Source organism: Orycteropus afer, unplaced genomic scaffold (assembly GCF_000298275.1).
Source record: "Orycteropus afer afer isolate SDZICR_OR568_19922 unplaced genomic scaffold, OryAfe1.0 scaffold00043, whole genome shotgun sequence".
Taxonomy (NCBI): Eukaryota; Metazoa; Chordata; class Mammalia; order Tubulidentata; family Orycteropodidae; genus Orycteropus; species Orycteropus afer.
In genome coordinates, this window is record NW_006921630.1 from 14,736,362 (window position 1) to 14,752,469 (window position 16,108).

Sequence of the window (16,108 nt, forward strand, 5' to 3'; positions counted from 1 at the left end):
TTAATAGCTAATGATCGTGAGCATTTCTTCATATGTTTGTTGGCTGCCTGAATATTCTCCTTGGTGAAGTGTCTGTTCATGTCTTCTGCCCATTTTTTAATTGGATTGTTTGTCTTTTTGTTATTGGGGTGTTGGAGTTTTCTATAAATTCTAGAGATAAGTCAAGATTTCGGGGTTTTTTGTCCAACTTCTTTTCTTTATATGGATCATCTTGTTAAATTTGTTCCCTCAAATTGTGTTTTATCATTATTATAAATGGTGTATTTTTTCTCATTTCTATTTCTCTAGAATAAAAGTTATGATTTCTGAATATTAACCTTATATCATGCTTTGATTCTGAATACTGTTTTTAAAGCCATCATGTGAAAAAAGAGATGTTATCTTCTCTTCCAATATTCATATCAATTATTTTATTTTGTTTTACTAGATTTAACCTACCTTTAAACATATGTGTAACATGGCAGTAGTTCTGCAAAAGGAAAATATAACTTACTAATTTAGTGTTCAGTAAGCAACTTGGAACCCCAGGCTAAGCAGAATACCCAGTACAGAGCAGATGCTTAGTAAATGCTGGCTGAATTAACTATATCATTCAACTGCTAATAAGAAGCTGGTGGTTCAAACCTACCAGCTACTCCTTGGAAGGAAGGTTGGGCGATCTACTTCTGTAGTGATACTGCCTTGGAAACCCAAGAAGAGGTCGCAATGAGCCGGGTCCGACTCAACGCAGTGCGTTGCATTGTTGCTATCACACATCTGTTGCTAGAGGCATGTGTTCTTTTATTAAATGCAATAAAGAGTTATTAAATGCCTTTTTATTTTAAACTAAAAATATTTGAGTATGTTAAAATAGAAAAATTCCAAAACCTGGAACCAAATGCTAAATTTCATTTAAATTACTTTTTAACAACCACAAAAACACTAACCTTCAAATTCAACTGAGACTTTCCAGTGTAAATTTTGAAGATGACGACGAAGTTTATGACTATTACAAGCTCTTAATTTTTCCTTAGGGCACAATGGACAAGTCTGTTTTTTTCCTGAAAAAGAAAAAAGACCCAATGAAGCACAGGCTATTCTAGCTATAAATGCTTGGATTCAGCTACAACAGGTAACAGGCACTCAACCCCTTCAATTCTTAGATAAAGTGCTTCTTAACTTTAGGGAGAAGTTTTTATCTCTGATCTATGAGGCAGTTAACAGTAACTTAAGCACATGGTTAGTATTTTTTCTTTGTTATCCTGAAATGATCTTTTCTGTTACTAGCTGATATTCCTGTCACTAGAGACAGAGTGGATGAGGAAGTGACAAATGGCACTGTGTCCTTCTAGCTGAACTGCCTGCCATAGAGAGCACTGCTCTATACTTTGGACAGGGGAAAGGGCAGTAGTTATCACCCTCCTTGACAGAGAGTGAGCTGGACAGAGAGTGTAAGTCTCTGCTGTGGTACTCTTTTACTACTATGACAACAAAACAAAAGCAGTTGTTTAATGTGTGAAGTTAACAAAAATTAAGAATTAGAATTGCTGTTCTGAGACTGGGGGCATGGTTAGACCACTATATACTGTTACTGAATTTTTAATTTATCTGGGGTTATCAATGAAACAGAAGCCTTACAGACTTACAAATGTATCTCAGATAAACTTTTCTAAGTTGTGTGTAAATTTCATTTTAAAGAAACACAATACACAGAAATAATAACTTATAATTAATCTAACAAGTATCTTTCATACATAACGCAATGAAAAGATAAGTACTTTTTTTAATAAAACATATCCTGCCTACTTCAAAAAGAAATTACAAGGGCTTAAGTTTAATAGATTGCAATGTAGGATACTTAAGAATAAAACCGGACACAGGCTTTTAAGCAAAAGGAGAAAAAGGTGCTATCAGGAATGATGGCAACATGGTATACAAGAAAGAGCACAGACATTGGAGTTAGGTAGACCCAACTTCACATTCTGGCACCACATCCTAGAATTGGCCATGAGATGCATGGTAAATATAGAAAAGAAGCCATCAGTAAGGTGGGAGGAAACTCAGGTGTGGAGAGAGACAGAGAGAGAGAAACTTTTACAAAAGAATAATTGCACTGAATGCTATAAAAACTTACTCTTTTCTTTTACATTTAGTGTTTCACACATATTAATACATTTAATCCTTACAGTAACCCTGAGACAGGTACTCTTGTCCTGCTGCAGCTGCCACTCCCCCTCCCTCCCCCTCAAAGGAATTTGCCCAAGGTTCTATAGGTAGGTAGTAGCAGAACTAAGATTGGAAGAACCAATCAAGTCTGACTTCAAGGTCCAGATGTAAAACAGCAGATCTCAAAGAATAGCCTGGAGACCTTTGGAGATTCTGAGACTTGTTTCAAGGGGTCAAAAAACCCCATAAAGATCAAAATTATTTTCACGATAGTAGTAATACATACTCTTTCACTCTGTTCTCTCATGAGTAAATAGTAAAGGTTGTCCCTTATAGTTTATTCTCTCATGAGTACAAAGTTTTCTAGAGGATCTTTGACATGTGATCACCATTAAATGTAGAAGCAGCTATGGGAATAAAACAATCTTCCAGTAAGCCAGATATTAAGACACTTGCAAAACTGTGCAGCAATGCTACTCTTCTTGATGATATATTTTTTTGTTTGGAAAAGTTATTTTCATAAAAATATGTTATTTATGTTAATATGTAATGATTTTATTATTAAAATGAATATTATTAAAATTATTGTTTAATTTCTAATGATGATAAACATTGATAGATGTAACTCACATAAACAAAAGCTCTTTTGGAGCCTCAATAATTTTTAAGAGCATATAGGGTCCTGAGACCAAAGTTTGACGTCCACTGTTAAAAACGTCTGTCCCATACATTCTCTCTGAAATGAGAATGAAGGAGTATATTTTGAACTTGACAAAGAGAAAGGTAATTAGTGTGACCTTGATAAAAACAGTTTCAATAGAGTAGGATGGTTAAATAGAGAATGAATCAAAGAAGGCAAACAGCAAGCAGAGGCAAATTTTTTTTTTTTTTTTTTTACTTTTGTCATAAAGAGGAGGGGAAGAAAACCTCATAGGTTACAGTTGGAAAGGGACATGGAATCATGTAAGGTTTTGTTTGTTACTTTTTTTTTTTTTTTAAAGAAACATATTATAGCATGTCTGCATGTTGATGGGAAAAATGCAATAGAGAGGAAATAACATATGATGAAGGAAAGAAAGGGAAGTTTTTAAGTAGGTGAGAAAAAATGATATACAAAATTCTAGTGAAGAGTTTGGTCACCAGTAGGGAAATATTATCTATTATAATAAGAGATTAGGCAGAAAACAGGTACAGATGGAGTTAGTAGTGTATTCTGTGATAGGAAGAGTGACTGAGTTTTTGACATAGTGCTTCTTTTTTGCCTATTTTCTTCAGAGAGAAAGAAGGTATAAAACATTTGTCTTAAAGAGTAGAAAAAAGAATTTACCAGGGAAATGTAGTAAAATTGCCAGGCAGTGACGGATACCCATTTGAATTCTATGATCAGCAAGATAGTTCATTTTTCTTGACCAACATTCACTGCTCTAGGGCAAGCATGACATAGATAGAAACATGGTTTTAATTAGGTTGGGGATTTGCCTGGCAAGTATGATGGACAGAGGTAGGGGACAAGAGTAATCAGGGTACTTGCTAAGTGATTATTGTCCTGATCATAGAATCTTAGATAAGTAAGGAAGGAAGTCCATGAGAGAGGTTACAGATTTAAAAATTGCCAAGATCAATGGTTTTAAGATCCCCTTTATTTTCAAATACTGCTAGAGTAGGGTTTTTTAGAGTAAAACAAGCTGAAGGATAGGAGGAAGTAGACAGAAATTAAGATGCTTTAAAACAAAACTTTAATGAAATACCTGAATTACTGTTAATAAAATCTATATAATTATTTTCATTCTAAAGATCACCTTAGAAATTGGTTAGTAAAGAAATGTACATTAAATGAAAATAACTGGGCTAACAGAAAAAATGGACAGAGATCAAACCATAATACAAGGAAAATGGTATGTGACCAAAACAAGTGTCATTTGTGGTCACTTAAACACAAAAAGGAAAACTTTACAAAAATACTATCTAAGACATTTTTCAGAATAATTTTAGTTTTTTATAAATTTGAGGAAAGAAAGTCATCTATTTTCATAGCATAATCTATTTACAGATTATTTACAACATTAAAATTTTTTAGTAAGTTATTAAAGGTGATAGAAATATTAAAAATAGAAATATTAAAAATAAGAGTAAAATACACATAATAACACAGCAGTAACTTCATAGTATCAGCAAGTTGTTTACCCAATTTATGTTCTCCCTTCATCTTTTCAAAAAGAAGTAAGTTTCTTCATAGTTGGTAATGTGCCCAGTTAAAGGACATTTCCCAGCTTATCCTATAGCCAAAGACAATCATTTGACATAGTCCTGGCCAAAAATATTTAACCAGAAGTCACTGGGCAGGCTTCCCAGAAAGTTCTTTAAAGGGAGCTGTCTTAGCCGGCAAACTTGATTTTCCCTTTCTTTTCTTTCTCCTTAGAGCATGGAAGTTATGACTGAAGTTCTACAAGTCATCTTGAACCATGAGATAATTCTGAGGATAAAAATCAAGCACTAAAGATGATACAGCAGAAAGACAGAAGGTGGGGCACTGACATCATGATGGAACTCTCACACAGGCCCTAAACCGCCTATCTTGGGAAGTATTTTATTTTTTATTGTGATTTGGGTGAAGGTTTACAGAGAAAATTCACTTTCCATACAGCGGTTCACATATACTTTTGTCTCATGACATTGACCACAGTTTACCACAATGCAACAGCTCCCCTCTCACTTCCTCCCCATAGTTACCTCTTTCCTGTGTCATCTCCATGCACTCCTCCCCCGAGCTGTCTCCCTGTGCATAAGCAGCCCTTCTTTCTCCCATGATTGTTCTCTCCAAGAAGTGTATCTACTTGAGGTAAATGTTCAACTCATATGCCTGTCTTTTGTTTGGCTGGAAACCACAGGTGTGGGTTCAATTCCAGACCTGAAGGGCAGCTAGGGGCCATAGTCTCAACGGTTCCACCAGGCTCTTATCGGACCAGCAAACCTGGTCCACTTTTTTTTTTTCCCTCCAAGTAATTTTGAGTTTTGTTCCACCTTGTTCTCCCTCTCTATCAAGGATCTCCTACACAGATCCCCTTCCAAGTGGATGACAGTGGTAGCCGGGCACCATCTCATTCTTCTGGTCTCATAGTCCTATAGACTGCAGATCGGATGGTGTACCACTCGCTAGGACTAATTGTTTTCATGAATTTTGGTTTTTCTTTGCTCTGGATGAGGAGAGACCCATCATTGCATCTAGATGGCAGCTTGCTAGCTTTTAAGATCCCAGTCGCTACTCGCCAAAGCAGGAGGTGGAACAATGTTTTGTATAGTATGTTATGCCAATTGAGCTTGATGTCCCTTGAGACTAAAGGCCGCAGGTTCAACTACTTGGTTCCTCTGGGTAGCTGGCTGTGACCAAGCGGGAAGTCTTTTAAATGAGAGAAAATTAACCTCCTTTATTATTTAAGTCACTATTTTTTTGAGCTACTACTCACAAACAAATGCAATTCCCAACTTATAAAACACGCAGGCTTTAGAGATCTACAGGATTATAGCTTCCTTGAGGAGTTGTGAAATATCTTATTTCTATTGCACGTTTGCACACAGGCGGCTATCAATCTCCTAAAGTTTGTTTGCTATTGTTCTAGTTCAATGGGAATCAACAAAAATCTATTGTTAGCAAACTATTTTCATGAATTGAAAGACGATAAACCATTAGAATGTAAAAACAAACAAAAACGGAAATACAAACAAAAATGGCAATACCTGTATCAAGATTATCTGAGTTCAATGAACTGGCAGAGTTAAAATCCTCTTCAGCTACAAAGGCTAACTTCTCTAGATCAGCAAGCTGCCTTTGAATTGAGATGTGTCTTTCTGAAAGGAAAGGTAATTTTAAGAGTTAATAATTATGATTAACAATGTGTATTCCGGTTTCGTTTTTATTTGATTGCATCACACAGACATTTATACTTTTATTTCTTATATAGCATAGTGTCCTAGTACTCAGATGGGGAATAACTGTCACAATTCACTTTACAAAATAACAAGTGTACTACAGAATTTTTGGGAAAAACTCCAGTATGTAACTATACATTTTATTTTATCTAATCATTTAATGCTGTTCTATAAGAAATGCTTCTGCTCTCCATGTTGTTGTTATTGTTGTGATGTGCTGTTGAGTCAGACCCGACTCATAGCGACCTCTCCTTGGGTTTCCGAGGTGGTATCACTACAGAAGTAGATTGCCCAATCTTTCCTTTGAGGACTGGCTGGTGGGTTTGAACCGCCAGCCTTCTGGTTAGCAGTCAAATGCCTTAGGCATTATGCCACCAGAGCTCCCATAAAACAAGGCAGGGTAGTTAAAAGTTGAAATCAACTTGATGGCACATAACAGGATGAAATGAATACTAGAGGTAAAGGTAATATGATACAGGCATACAGTGGAAGGAATAATTAATTCCAGTGACTCTGAGAATGTTTTCACTGAAGAAGTGGCATTTGACTTAGACTTAAGGTATAAATAGATTTCAGTAAGTAGAAAGTTAGTGGCTAAGCCTTAAAAACTGAAGTAAACTCATGAACAAAGGCATGCGGTGTAGAAGTGCAACTACCCCTATCCCACTCCTGGCTGGAACACAGTATGTAAATCCTTGAAGGTTTCTGAGGAAGTGAAAGATATAATTTGAACGCATTCCAGGAGGGCATCTCTGTCAGCAACAGTTATTGTTGTTAGCTGCCACCAAGCCAGCTACAACTCATGGCAAACACATGTAGAACAGGACAAAATGTTTCCTGGTTCTGCATCATCTTTACTTGAGTCTACTGTTGTGACCACTGTGAATTCTGAGCAACTTCCAAACTAGGAAGCTCATCTTATTGCATTTACATGATGTTGCGATCCACAAGGCTTCACTGGCTGATTTTCAGAGGCAGTTCACCAGGCCTTTCTTCCAAGTCTGTCTTAGTCTGGAAGCTCCACTGAAATGCATCCACCATGGATGACCCTGCTGTTATTTGAAATATCAGTGGCATATCTTCTAAAAGCATAGCAAGACGTAAGTCACCATGGTAATGGCAAACTCACACATCGGTGATTAATTACAGAGGTGAAAAATTAGTAATGGAAAGGTACAGGAGAACAGATGCCAGAGAAAAAAGCAGTAGGGACTTGGGCTTGAGAAGTAAGAGTAAAGCATAAAATTGAAAATAATTCTAATATTTTTAGTTTATGTTGTTGAGAATTATGGACCAATGAAGGAAGAAGAAAAATACTTAGCAGAAAGGAAGAGAGAAGAAAATGAATTTAGTTTTCAACAGTGTATTTGATGTAATGGTGGTTGTTGTTGTTGTTGTTTTGCTGTCGAGTCGGCCCCGACTCATAGTGACCCCTCCTTGGGTTTCCGAGGCAGTATCACTATGGAAGTAGGATTGCCCAACCTTCCTTCCAAGGAGTGGCTGGTGGGTTTGAACCGCCAGCCTTCTGGTGAGCAGTCAAGTGCCTTAGGCACTATGCTACCAAAGCACAATAAAGTAATGGTAGTGTTCATGAACTAATCCAACAAAAGACCTCTTTAAAGTGTTAAAAAGCAAAAATATGACTTTGATGACTAAGGTGTGCCTGACTCAAACTATGGTATTTTCCATTGCCTTATGTGCATTCCCTGAAGAAGGATATCATGCTTAGTGAAGTGGAGGGTCAATGAAAAAGGGGAAGGCCCTCAATGAGATGGATGACACGTCACTAACAATGGGCTCAGGTATAGCAAGTATTGTGAGCCTCCAAAGGATTGGGCAGTGTTTCATTCTTTTGTACACAAGGTTGCTGTAAGTCGGAGCCAACTCAACAGCACCTAAAAACATCAACAACATATGCATGCAAAAGCTGGACAATGAAAAAGGAATACCAAAGAAAAACTGACACATTCAAATTGTGGTGTTGGCCATGGAAAAAAAGACCAGGTTTGCTGGTTGATGAGCCTTGTGAGACCCCTGAGACTATGGCCTCTATAGTTACACTTAAGGTCTGGAACTGAACTCACTCCTGTGGCTTCTAGCCAAACAACAGACAGGCATATGGGCTGAACATTTACATCAGGTAGATACACTCCTTAGAGCAATCAATTGTGGGAGAACGCAAGGGTAGCATTTGTACAGGGAGATAACCTGGGATGGGGTGGGCAGAAGTGCATGGGAGGGAAGAGGTAACTACAAGGAGGAAGGGAGAAGAGAGTTGTTACACTGTGGGGAACTGAAATCAGTATCAAGAAACAAAATGTATATGAACAGCTGTATGGAAAATGAATTTGCTTTGCGAACTTTCATCCAAAAAAAAAACTGTGGCGTTGGTTAACAATATGGAATATACCATGGACTGTTAGAAGAATAAGCAATCTGTCTTACAGGAAGTACAGCTAGAACTCTCCTTAGAAGTGATGATGGAGAGAATTCAACTCGCTTTCTTTGCACACATCATCAAGAAGCACCAATTGCTGGAGAAAGACATTATGCTTGGTCAAGTTGAGGGTAAGCAAAAAAGAGAAAGCCCCTCAACGAGATGGACACAGTGGCAGTAACAATGGGCTCAAACATAGCAATGATGGAGGATGATGCAGGATTTGGCAGTATTTCATTCTATAATATAAAAGGTTGCTTTAAGTTGAAGCTGACTCACACAGCTTGGCACCTAACAGTATCTACTACAAAAAACAAACACACACTGCTGTGGAGTCAGACCCAACTCATAGCAACCCTTCCTTGAGTTTCCGAGGTGGTATTACTATGGAAGTAGATTGCCCTACCTTCCTTCCTAGAAGTGGCTGGTGGGTTTGAACTGCCAGCCTTCTGGTTAGCAGTCAAATGCCTTAGGCACTATACCAACAGTGCTCCCTCAACATCTACTAGGCAGTTGAAAATTTGTTTTTGGAGTTCAGGAAGGACAGTGAATGGACCATGAATACATGGTTGCTGTAACTATGAAAATGGGTAAGAAAGCCCAAGGAAAAAACATGAAAAAGTCAAGGAAAAAACCAAGATCCAGTCTTGTCTAACTATGATTCTTGACTGGGGAGTGGGATGCATCTGCTAACCCACTTCTGATTAATGTAAGTGGATATAATCTGGAAGTGAGGGATGGAGGGATGTGGGTATTATAAGAGATGTAGAGGAAGAAAAACCAAGAAGGTAGACTCAAGATAATGCAGATGCCAAGGGAAAAGAGTCTGTAAAAAAGAGAAAGTGTTCAAGATTGAGAATTATCTGAAACAATTATAAAGATGGAGAAAAGACTAGTGGATTGAGTATTTACTAGGTCCCTGGTAACTTTTAAGAAAGCATTGAGGTTTATGGAAGTAGAAATGGGATTAGAAGGAAAACTAAAGTACAGAAAATTAGTTTAAATTATTTTTTCTAGAAGTTTGGCAGTATAAAAAAGGATGGGATTATAACTTGCTTTTTTTTTAAAGGATGGAGCGCCCTGGGTATATGTGAATATATGTGCATAAAGGAAGATTTAAAAAGTGAGAGTATGAAGACTACAGACTAGGAGCTGAAAACTGACAGGAAATGATCCAAGGAGATAGCAGATGATAAGACTAACCATTGTCATATTACTAGGTTATGTATTTAGAACCTTATGCCACTTGCCATCAAGTTGATTCCAACCCACAGTGACCTCATGTGTGTCAGAGTAGAACTGTGCTCCTTAATGTTTTCAATGGCTAATTTTTAGGATGTAGATCACAAGGCCTTTTTTCTGAGGCACCTCAGGGCTGAAACCTCCAACCTTTAGGTTAGCAGATGAGCACATAAGCGATCTATACCACTCAAGAACTCCTATTTACAACTTTTAAGGTTTTTAAATTCTATTTTTCACATTGGCCCCCTCTTGCCTATTTCTTTCTGTTCAGCTTTACTCCTAATTTCTTTGTTTATCCTTTTATATAATTTGTGTCCTTGTTTGTCTCCCTCACAAGCAGTAAGAAAGGGACTATGTCTTATTCATCTTTGGAAGGACTAAGTGGCTACTGCAGTGACCTGCACACAGCAGGCACTACAGTTTATTCATTAGTAATTCTTAATAATTATTAGATTTTTGGTTGTAATAGCACATTGGTTCAATAATTTTAGAAATTCAATTAAGTACTATCAACTACTCAACTTAAATTTATTAAAATACAATTTTTCATCTTGTTTTTAAGTAAGAAAAAAGAAAGAAAAGTAAACATTATTGGTTAACTTCTTATACCAGGTATTGTTCAAATCACTTATAGTAAGATATAATTTCTGAACAGGCAAAATTTTTTCTCATCTGATCATAAAAACTTTTCATTGCTAGGTCAGATAGATTCAGGCAATGCATACAAACCATGCATACAATTCATGCACACAAACCAACCAAATTTAATTTGTAACTACAAAGCCTATTTGGCATCCATAGTTCAAAGATCTGTGTATGAGAAATAAGATATATATAATATCACTACATAAATATGTGCTCGTTAAAATCATTCTAACTAGCAAATAGTAGTAAATATGTAAAAGTCCTGGTAAGTCAGAAAACGTAGAGATCCCACTGGCCAACTGAAGAAAAATCTTAAAGACTGGTCTAAAACATTCATAAAGTGACATACATCTCTGAAATCACTTTCTGGTTAAAGATAATAGATACACAACCTGTACTTAAATCACTCAACCTGCTTTTTTCTAACACACTAATAATCCAGAAATTGATAGGCAAACCTCTTGCTAAATCAGATGAGTCCAAGATAAGAGGAGGTTCTTTTACAGCTTCTTCTGTTACTTTTTCCTCAATTTTCAATTCTATTTCAGATACTCCATCTTCATCTTGCATAGTTATGGCTGATTTCAAAGGGCTAATTAGACCATCTAAGAATAATTTTTAAAATGTGATTAATATATATTTTGGTTCTAACACATTATTAGATTTCTCAATCATTACATATTGATTAATTCATCCTCAGGTTTCTCATTTGCACATTCTAGAAATTACATACTTATAAAAGTTGGGTTATCTGAATAAACTTTCCAAAATATGTTTAACATAGTCTTAATGGCACGGATTAGGGTGGAGGAGGAAGCATACATTCCCCAAAGAACTGGGGTCTCATTCATATAAATAGATAAAATCTAGAATTGAGGTAGGGAGGCTACTTACTCAGGAAAGTATGTTCATGCATACCTCCACCCACATTGTAGATATGAACAAACAACTAGCTCTAACTAGACATACAAAATACGATCTTATATGATGAGGAAAGTCCTACTTGAGGCATGCTAACTTTTGTCTTTCCTGAGCTCAGCCCTACTTTTAAATCTACCACAGCAATTTATATGTTGACTTAAAATTGTAAAATAATTCTATCAGATGAGAGCTATTCAAGTGTTTTATAAAACATTATACTCACAACTAACTTAGAAGGAAAGACAATTAATTAATTAAAGCTGTAATTCAGAAAGAACACAGATCAATTTATGAACCACAAAAAAACCTTTCCAGTTAATTCTTAGACTTTATATTTTAAAATGTACAGAAGATCATTAAGACTGTTATGTATCAGTCTTTTAAATACCTATATGTTCCAGTAAATCACCACTTAGAAAATATGCAAATACATTCTGAAGCACAACAACATAGGCTATTAATTTTCAACAGTGGACTTCTGACTGGGGTACAAAATTCAATTGGTATTTATCTGTGGGGGAGATACAATTCATAATTTAGTCTACTTTTTAAACTATTTATCAGCCTCAAATTCTTTTTGCAAGCAAGCCGCTATGAATGAAAAAAAAAAAAAAAATCAGCCTGTGTATGTCGAGTCGTAAAGTTAGTTGACAGCAAAGTTATTATCTTGGCAGTTAGGATGTAATACAGAAAACAGGTTGCCTCGCTTACTATGGCACCTTTTAAAGAATTTAGTGAACCCTGCCAACTGGGTTGAGACGAACCAATTTCTGTGTAACTTCCTATTTTGTTGCAGGAAAAACAGTCCTTTAACCAAGAAGCCCTCAACCTCATTATTTCCTTCCATCTGCTCCACCCCCGGCCTCCACACACCCTTTACTATAATGTTCTCCAGGTTTGTGGAATTGCCTTCTGCCACTCTGTACCCTTGTTTTATCCGACACACGGCCCCTACCCACCCATTTCCCTAAGCCTGCCATTCCTCGTAAAAACCATCCCGGTGAGGAAGGGCCTCCCTTATTCCCCAGCAACGCGCACTTTATCGTTTTTCCTGCGGCAAAAAGATTTGGGCCTCCTGCACTTACTGCTTTGAGCCTCCTCAGGGGCAGAGGCTAGGGACGGGGACAGGGCCGGAGCCTGGGCCAGGGCAGGGGCTGGGGCTGGAGCCGAGGCCGGAGTCGGAGCCGGGGCTGGAGCCGAAGCCGAAGCAGGGGCCGAGGCCGAGGTCGGGGCCGAGTCTGGGGCCGGAGCTGTGACCCAAGCCGAGTTCTGGGCCGGGGTCGGGACCTGGGCCACTTCTACCTCCTTCTCCAGGGGTAGCAGCTCCTCCTCCGCCATATTCTCCATAGTTACCGCCTCCGTGCTAGACCCGCCCGGGACCAGGAGGGGGCTCACGCTGGGGTGACTGAACGGGCGTGAGTGTCTAGAGGGCTGGATCCGAGGAGTGAGAAAGCGAATGAGGGGAGAAGGGGGATACGTTCAACAAACCAAAAAAAAAAAAAAGATCAGTCACTAAATCCTGTCAGCAGAAAAATAAAAAGCCAGAGGCGGCGACTCTAGGTCCCTTCGATTCTCTTTCCCCGAGGCGTTACGACGCCACCAAATACCGCGCAGAAGCGTATCAAGGACGGCATCCAATGAGATAAGAGAGTTCCGTTTCCTCTACGCGCTTCTGTTCCGTCGGTCAACCACGGCATCTAACTAAAACTACAATACCCAGGGTGCAGTGAGCCTCCTGGGGTGGGGCCGGAGTTCGAAGTACAGGAGGAAGTAAATGCAAATCAAAACAGATGCTCTGGAGTGTTCTGGGGGTGGTTAATCTGGATCAGAGCACAAAACTACATTTCCCAGAGGGCACTGGGCTCGGGGGTGGGGGTTGTCCTTACTCGTGGCGTGGGCCGCCTCAGTCGCCAACGCTGCCTACAGTGATAAGGTAGGGGACTGGGTGATGCGTTGACATTTCCCTAGGCCGGATCCCTCGCCAGCCTCAGGTGTTCCAGCTGGTGGCAGACCGGTAAGCCTGGGGAACGAAGGGGCAACTTTTGCCTGGGCGGGGCGACTCTCTGGGTGGCTCTTAGGTAGAGCCTGCTTAGTGGAGGTGTGGTTCGGTCCTGGCCCTGCCTTTAGGGCTTTCACTAAGCTTTAGGGTTTCGTTAGCGACTGTGAAGCAGTGGGTGAGAAAGGGTTGGAGCGCGCACCGCGGCAGCCGCTGACAACTTCTTTAGTCTGAGTGACTTGGACTTGGGGTCTCCTCTTCAATGTGTATCCTCAATAAACATCTTGCCCTGGACACCTTTTTCCCCCTTATTTTTCGTTTTGCATTAGCCTACATTCCCAGTGTTGTCAGCGTTGTGCGTCCTATGGATAGAGGTTTTTGTTTGTTTGTTTTTGTTGTTTAGCGCTTGTTTTTCGCCAGAGCCCTGAGTGTACTGAGCTTCCGGGCATTTGATTAATGGGATTCAGATTCCCCAAGGAAATGCCCGTGAGTCCCTTGCCCTCCACAGTTATCTTTGTCCATTCATTCTCTGTACCTGGTTGCGCTCAAGTCTCACTCGTTCTCCTGCCCACTGGAGCAGATTGGAGAAAACTGTGGGCTTTCTAGCTTCTCTGATTGTGACTTGTCTGAACGTTATAGTCATCAGGGAATGACAGGGAAGCCCGTTTTTGTCTCAGTTACAAGATTCACACTTCAGTTAAGCTTTCCTCGTTAGTAAAGGTGTTACATAATGCTGATATTATTGGCCTGTTTACTTCCTGCTCGTTTCAGAACCCAGAGGAAAGCGTGTTTATTTTGGCACTTTGAAACCAACAGGGAGCTGTTTTTTCCTCTTTAGTTAAGTAGTATTTTTTTTTTGTTGTTGTTCTTTTGTATTCTTTCCTGCTAAACTGTGAGTTATAGTCCTGAAATTCTCTTAGCATCTGTCCCTCTCTTGCCCCCAAGCTACTATTACTGGATGAATAGCAACTGGCTGTTTAATAGTCGTTTAAAAATGGAATAATAACACCGATTATAATTTATAGAAATGTGTAGTGGCTTAACTATAATTGTTTATCATCTAAGAAAAATTGATTTTTTTTTTCCCCTAAAAAACTGGATGGTTAATTTTTTTCTTCTGTAGGATGAGATTCTTGGGACAAGAAAGGAAGGATTACTACTGTAATCTGGAAACTGAATTCAACTAAAACCCACTGAAAAGGCTGTAAATCTTTACTGAAGCAGACTGCCATATCTTTCTCCTGAGGAATGGCTGGTGGGTTGGAGGCACCAACCTTTTGGTTAGTAGCCAAGTGCTTTAACCACTGGACCACCACTGCCATAAATTATCTTACAGAGCAAAATTTCTGGGTAATTTTGATCTATTCTTAGAAGTCTATGTTGAATTTGTTACTAGATTTTCTGTTAGCTAATTTTTTTCTTTTCACATTTATCAAAGCGTTCTAAAAGTTTGGTGTAGTATAATTGATCACTTTTAAAAATTTCACTTATTTTGGTCATGACTGACCAGCAATATTTGGAATTGCTTGGCACATAACAACAACAACAACAACAAATTATAGGGTGGAAACCCAAGAGGGGTCGCTATGAGTGGGTCTGACTCGAAGGCACATAACAACAACAAGGCTTGACTAGTTATAAAATGATGATAAACTTCCAGATTGTTTTTTTTAAGTCTCTCATTAGGTGCCCACCAGGTGCAGAGCATGCACAGTAATGGTCAACATGAGGGACAAAGTAACCTTTGCACCAGGGGGAGGAGAGAACAGGAATCTCTCACTGGGACTTGAACTGGGGTCCAGAAACATCACACATGCATAACTGGAACCTCAGAACCCCACCTATTTCACGAATAAAGATACCTCTTTCCTGCTGAAGACACTTTATAAACTTTAGGAATCCCTTTGTTCAGGGAAGACCAGAAGCTAGCATAGGCAAAAGCACCACTCCATCTCTCCCTTGAGAGGCCTCGCCTCTCCTCTCTCTCTAATAAACTTTGGTTTCCTGTGGACATTTCTTACTTTCAACTCGCTGCCATCAAGTCGGATCCAACTCACAGTGACCCCTCCTTGGGTTTCCAAGGCAGCATAGTACCTAAGGCACTTGACTGCTAACCAGAAGGCTGGCGGTTCAGACCCACCAGCCACTCCTCGGAAGGAAGATGGGGCAATCTACTTCTGTAGTGACACTGCCTTGGAAACCCAAGGAGGGGTTGCTATGAGTCGGGTCCGACTCAACGGCACATAACAACAACAAAACATCACTACAGAAGTAGATCACCCAGTCTTCCTTCTGAGGAGTGGCTGGTGGGTTTGAACCACCAGCCTTCTGGTTAGCAGTCAAATGCCTTAGGCACTACTCTACCAGAGTGGACATTTGCTTCAGATCAATTCTTTGTCAGTAGAAGGCAAGGACCCCTGGTCAGGGTCTCAGTCACCCTTATAACAAGATGCCTCCCCCATGCCATTTTGCAAGACCTCTACTGATTTCCTTAAACCCACTGCCACAGAGTTGATTCCTACTCATAGCCACCCTCTAAGACAGAATAGAATTGCCCCATAGGGTTTCCAAGGCTATAAATCTTTAAAGAAGCAGATTGCCTGATCTTTCTCCCATGAACCAGCTGGTGGGTTCAAACTGCAGACCTTTTGGTTAGCAGCTGCATGCTTTTACCACTGCTCTTCTTTTTTTTGGTAGCTATTGAGAATGGTATTGATTTCCTTATTTCGTTTTCAACAATCTCTTTGCTGGTGTAGAGGAATCCAACTGATTTTTGGATGTTGATCTTATATCCT

General features: G+C 39.2%; 2 protein-coding genes across 2 annotated transcripts in view; one reads left to right on the forward strand and one right to left on the reverse strand.

Moving 5' to 3' along the window:
• TRMT1L (tRNA methyltransferase 1 like) overlaps positions 1–12,664 on the reverse strand; it is a 57,277-nt gene extending 44,613 nt beyond the window's left edge. The window contains exons 1-4 of the mRNA XM_042780522.1: positions 12,403–12,664; positions 10,855–11,001; positions 5,881–5,991; positions 927–1,040 (exon numbers count right to left, since the gene is read on the reverse strand). Of these exons, the coding sequence (XP_042636456.1) occupies positions 927–1,040; positions 5,881–5,991; positions 10,855–11,001; positions 12,403–12,664 (634 nt within the window). The remainder of the gene's footprint in view (positions 1–926; positions 1,041–5,880; positions 5,992–10,854; positions 11,002–12,402) is intronic.
• Positions 12,665–13,107: 443 nt separating this feature from the next.
• The window catches only part of SWT1 (SWT1 RNA endoribonuclease homolog), a 188,509-nt gene continuing 185,508 nt past the window's right edge, over positions 13,108–16,108 (forward strand). Inside the window, exon 1 of the mRNA XM_007937682.2 lies at positions 13,108–13,250. Within this exon, the coding sequence (XP_007935873.2) occupies positions 13,108–13,250 (143 nt within the window). The remainder of the gene's footprint in view (positions 13,251–16,108) is intronic.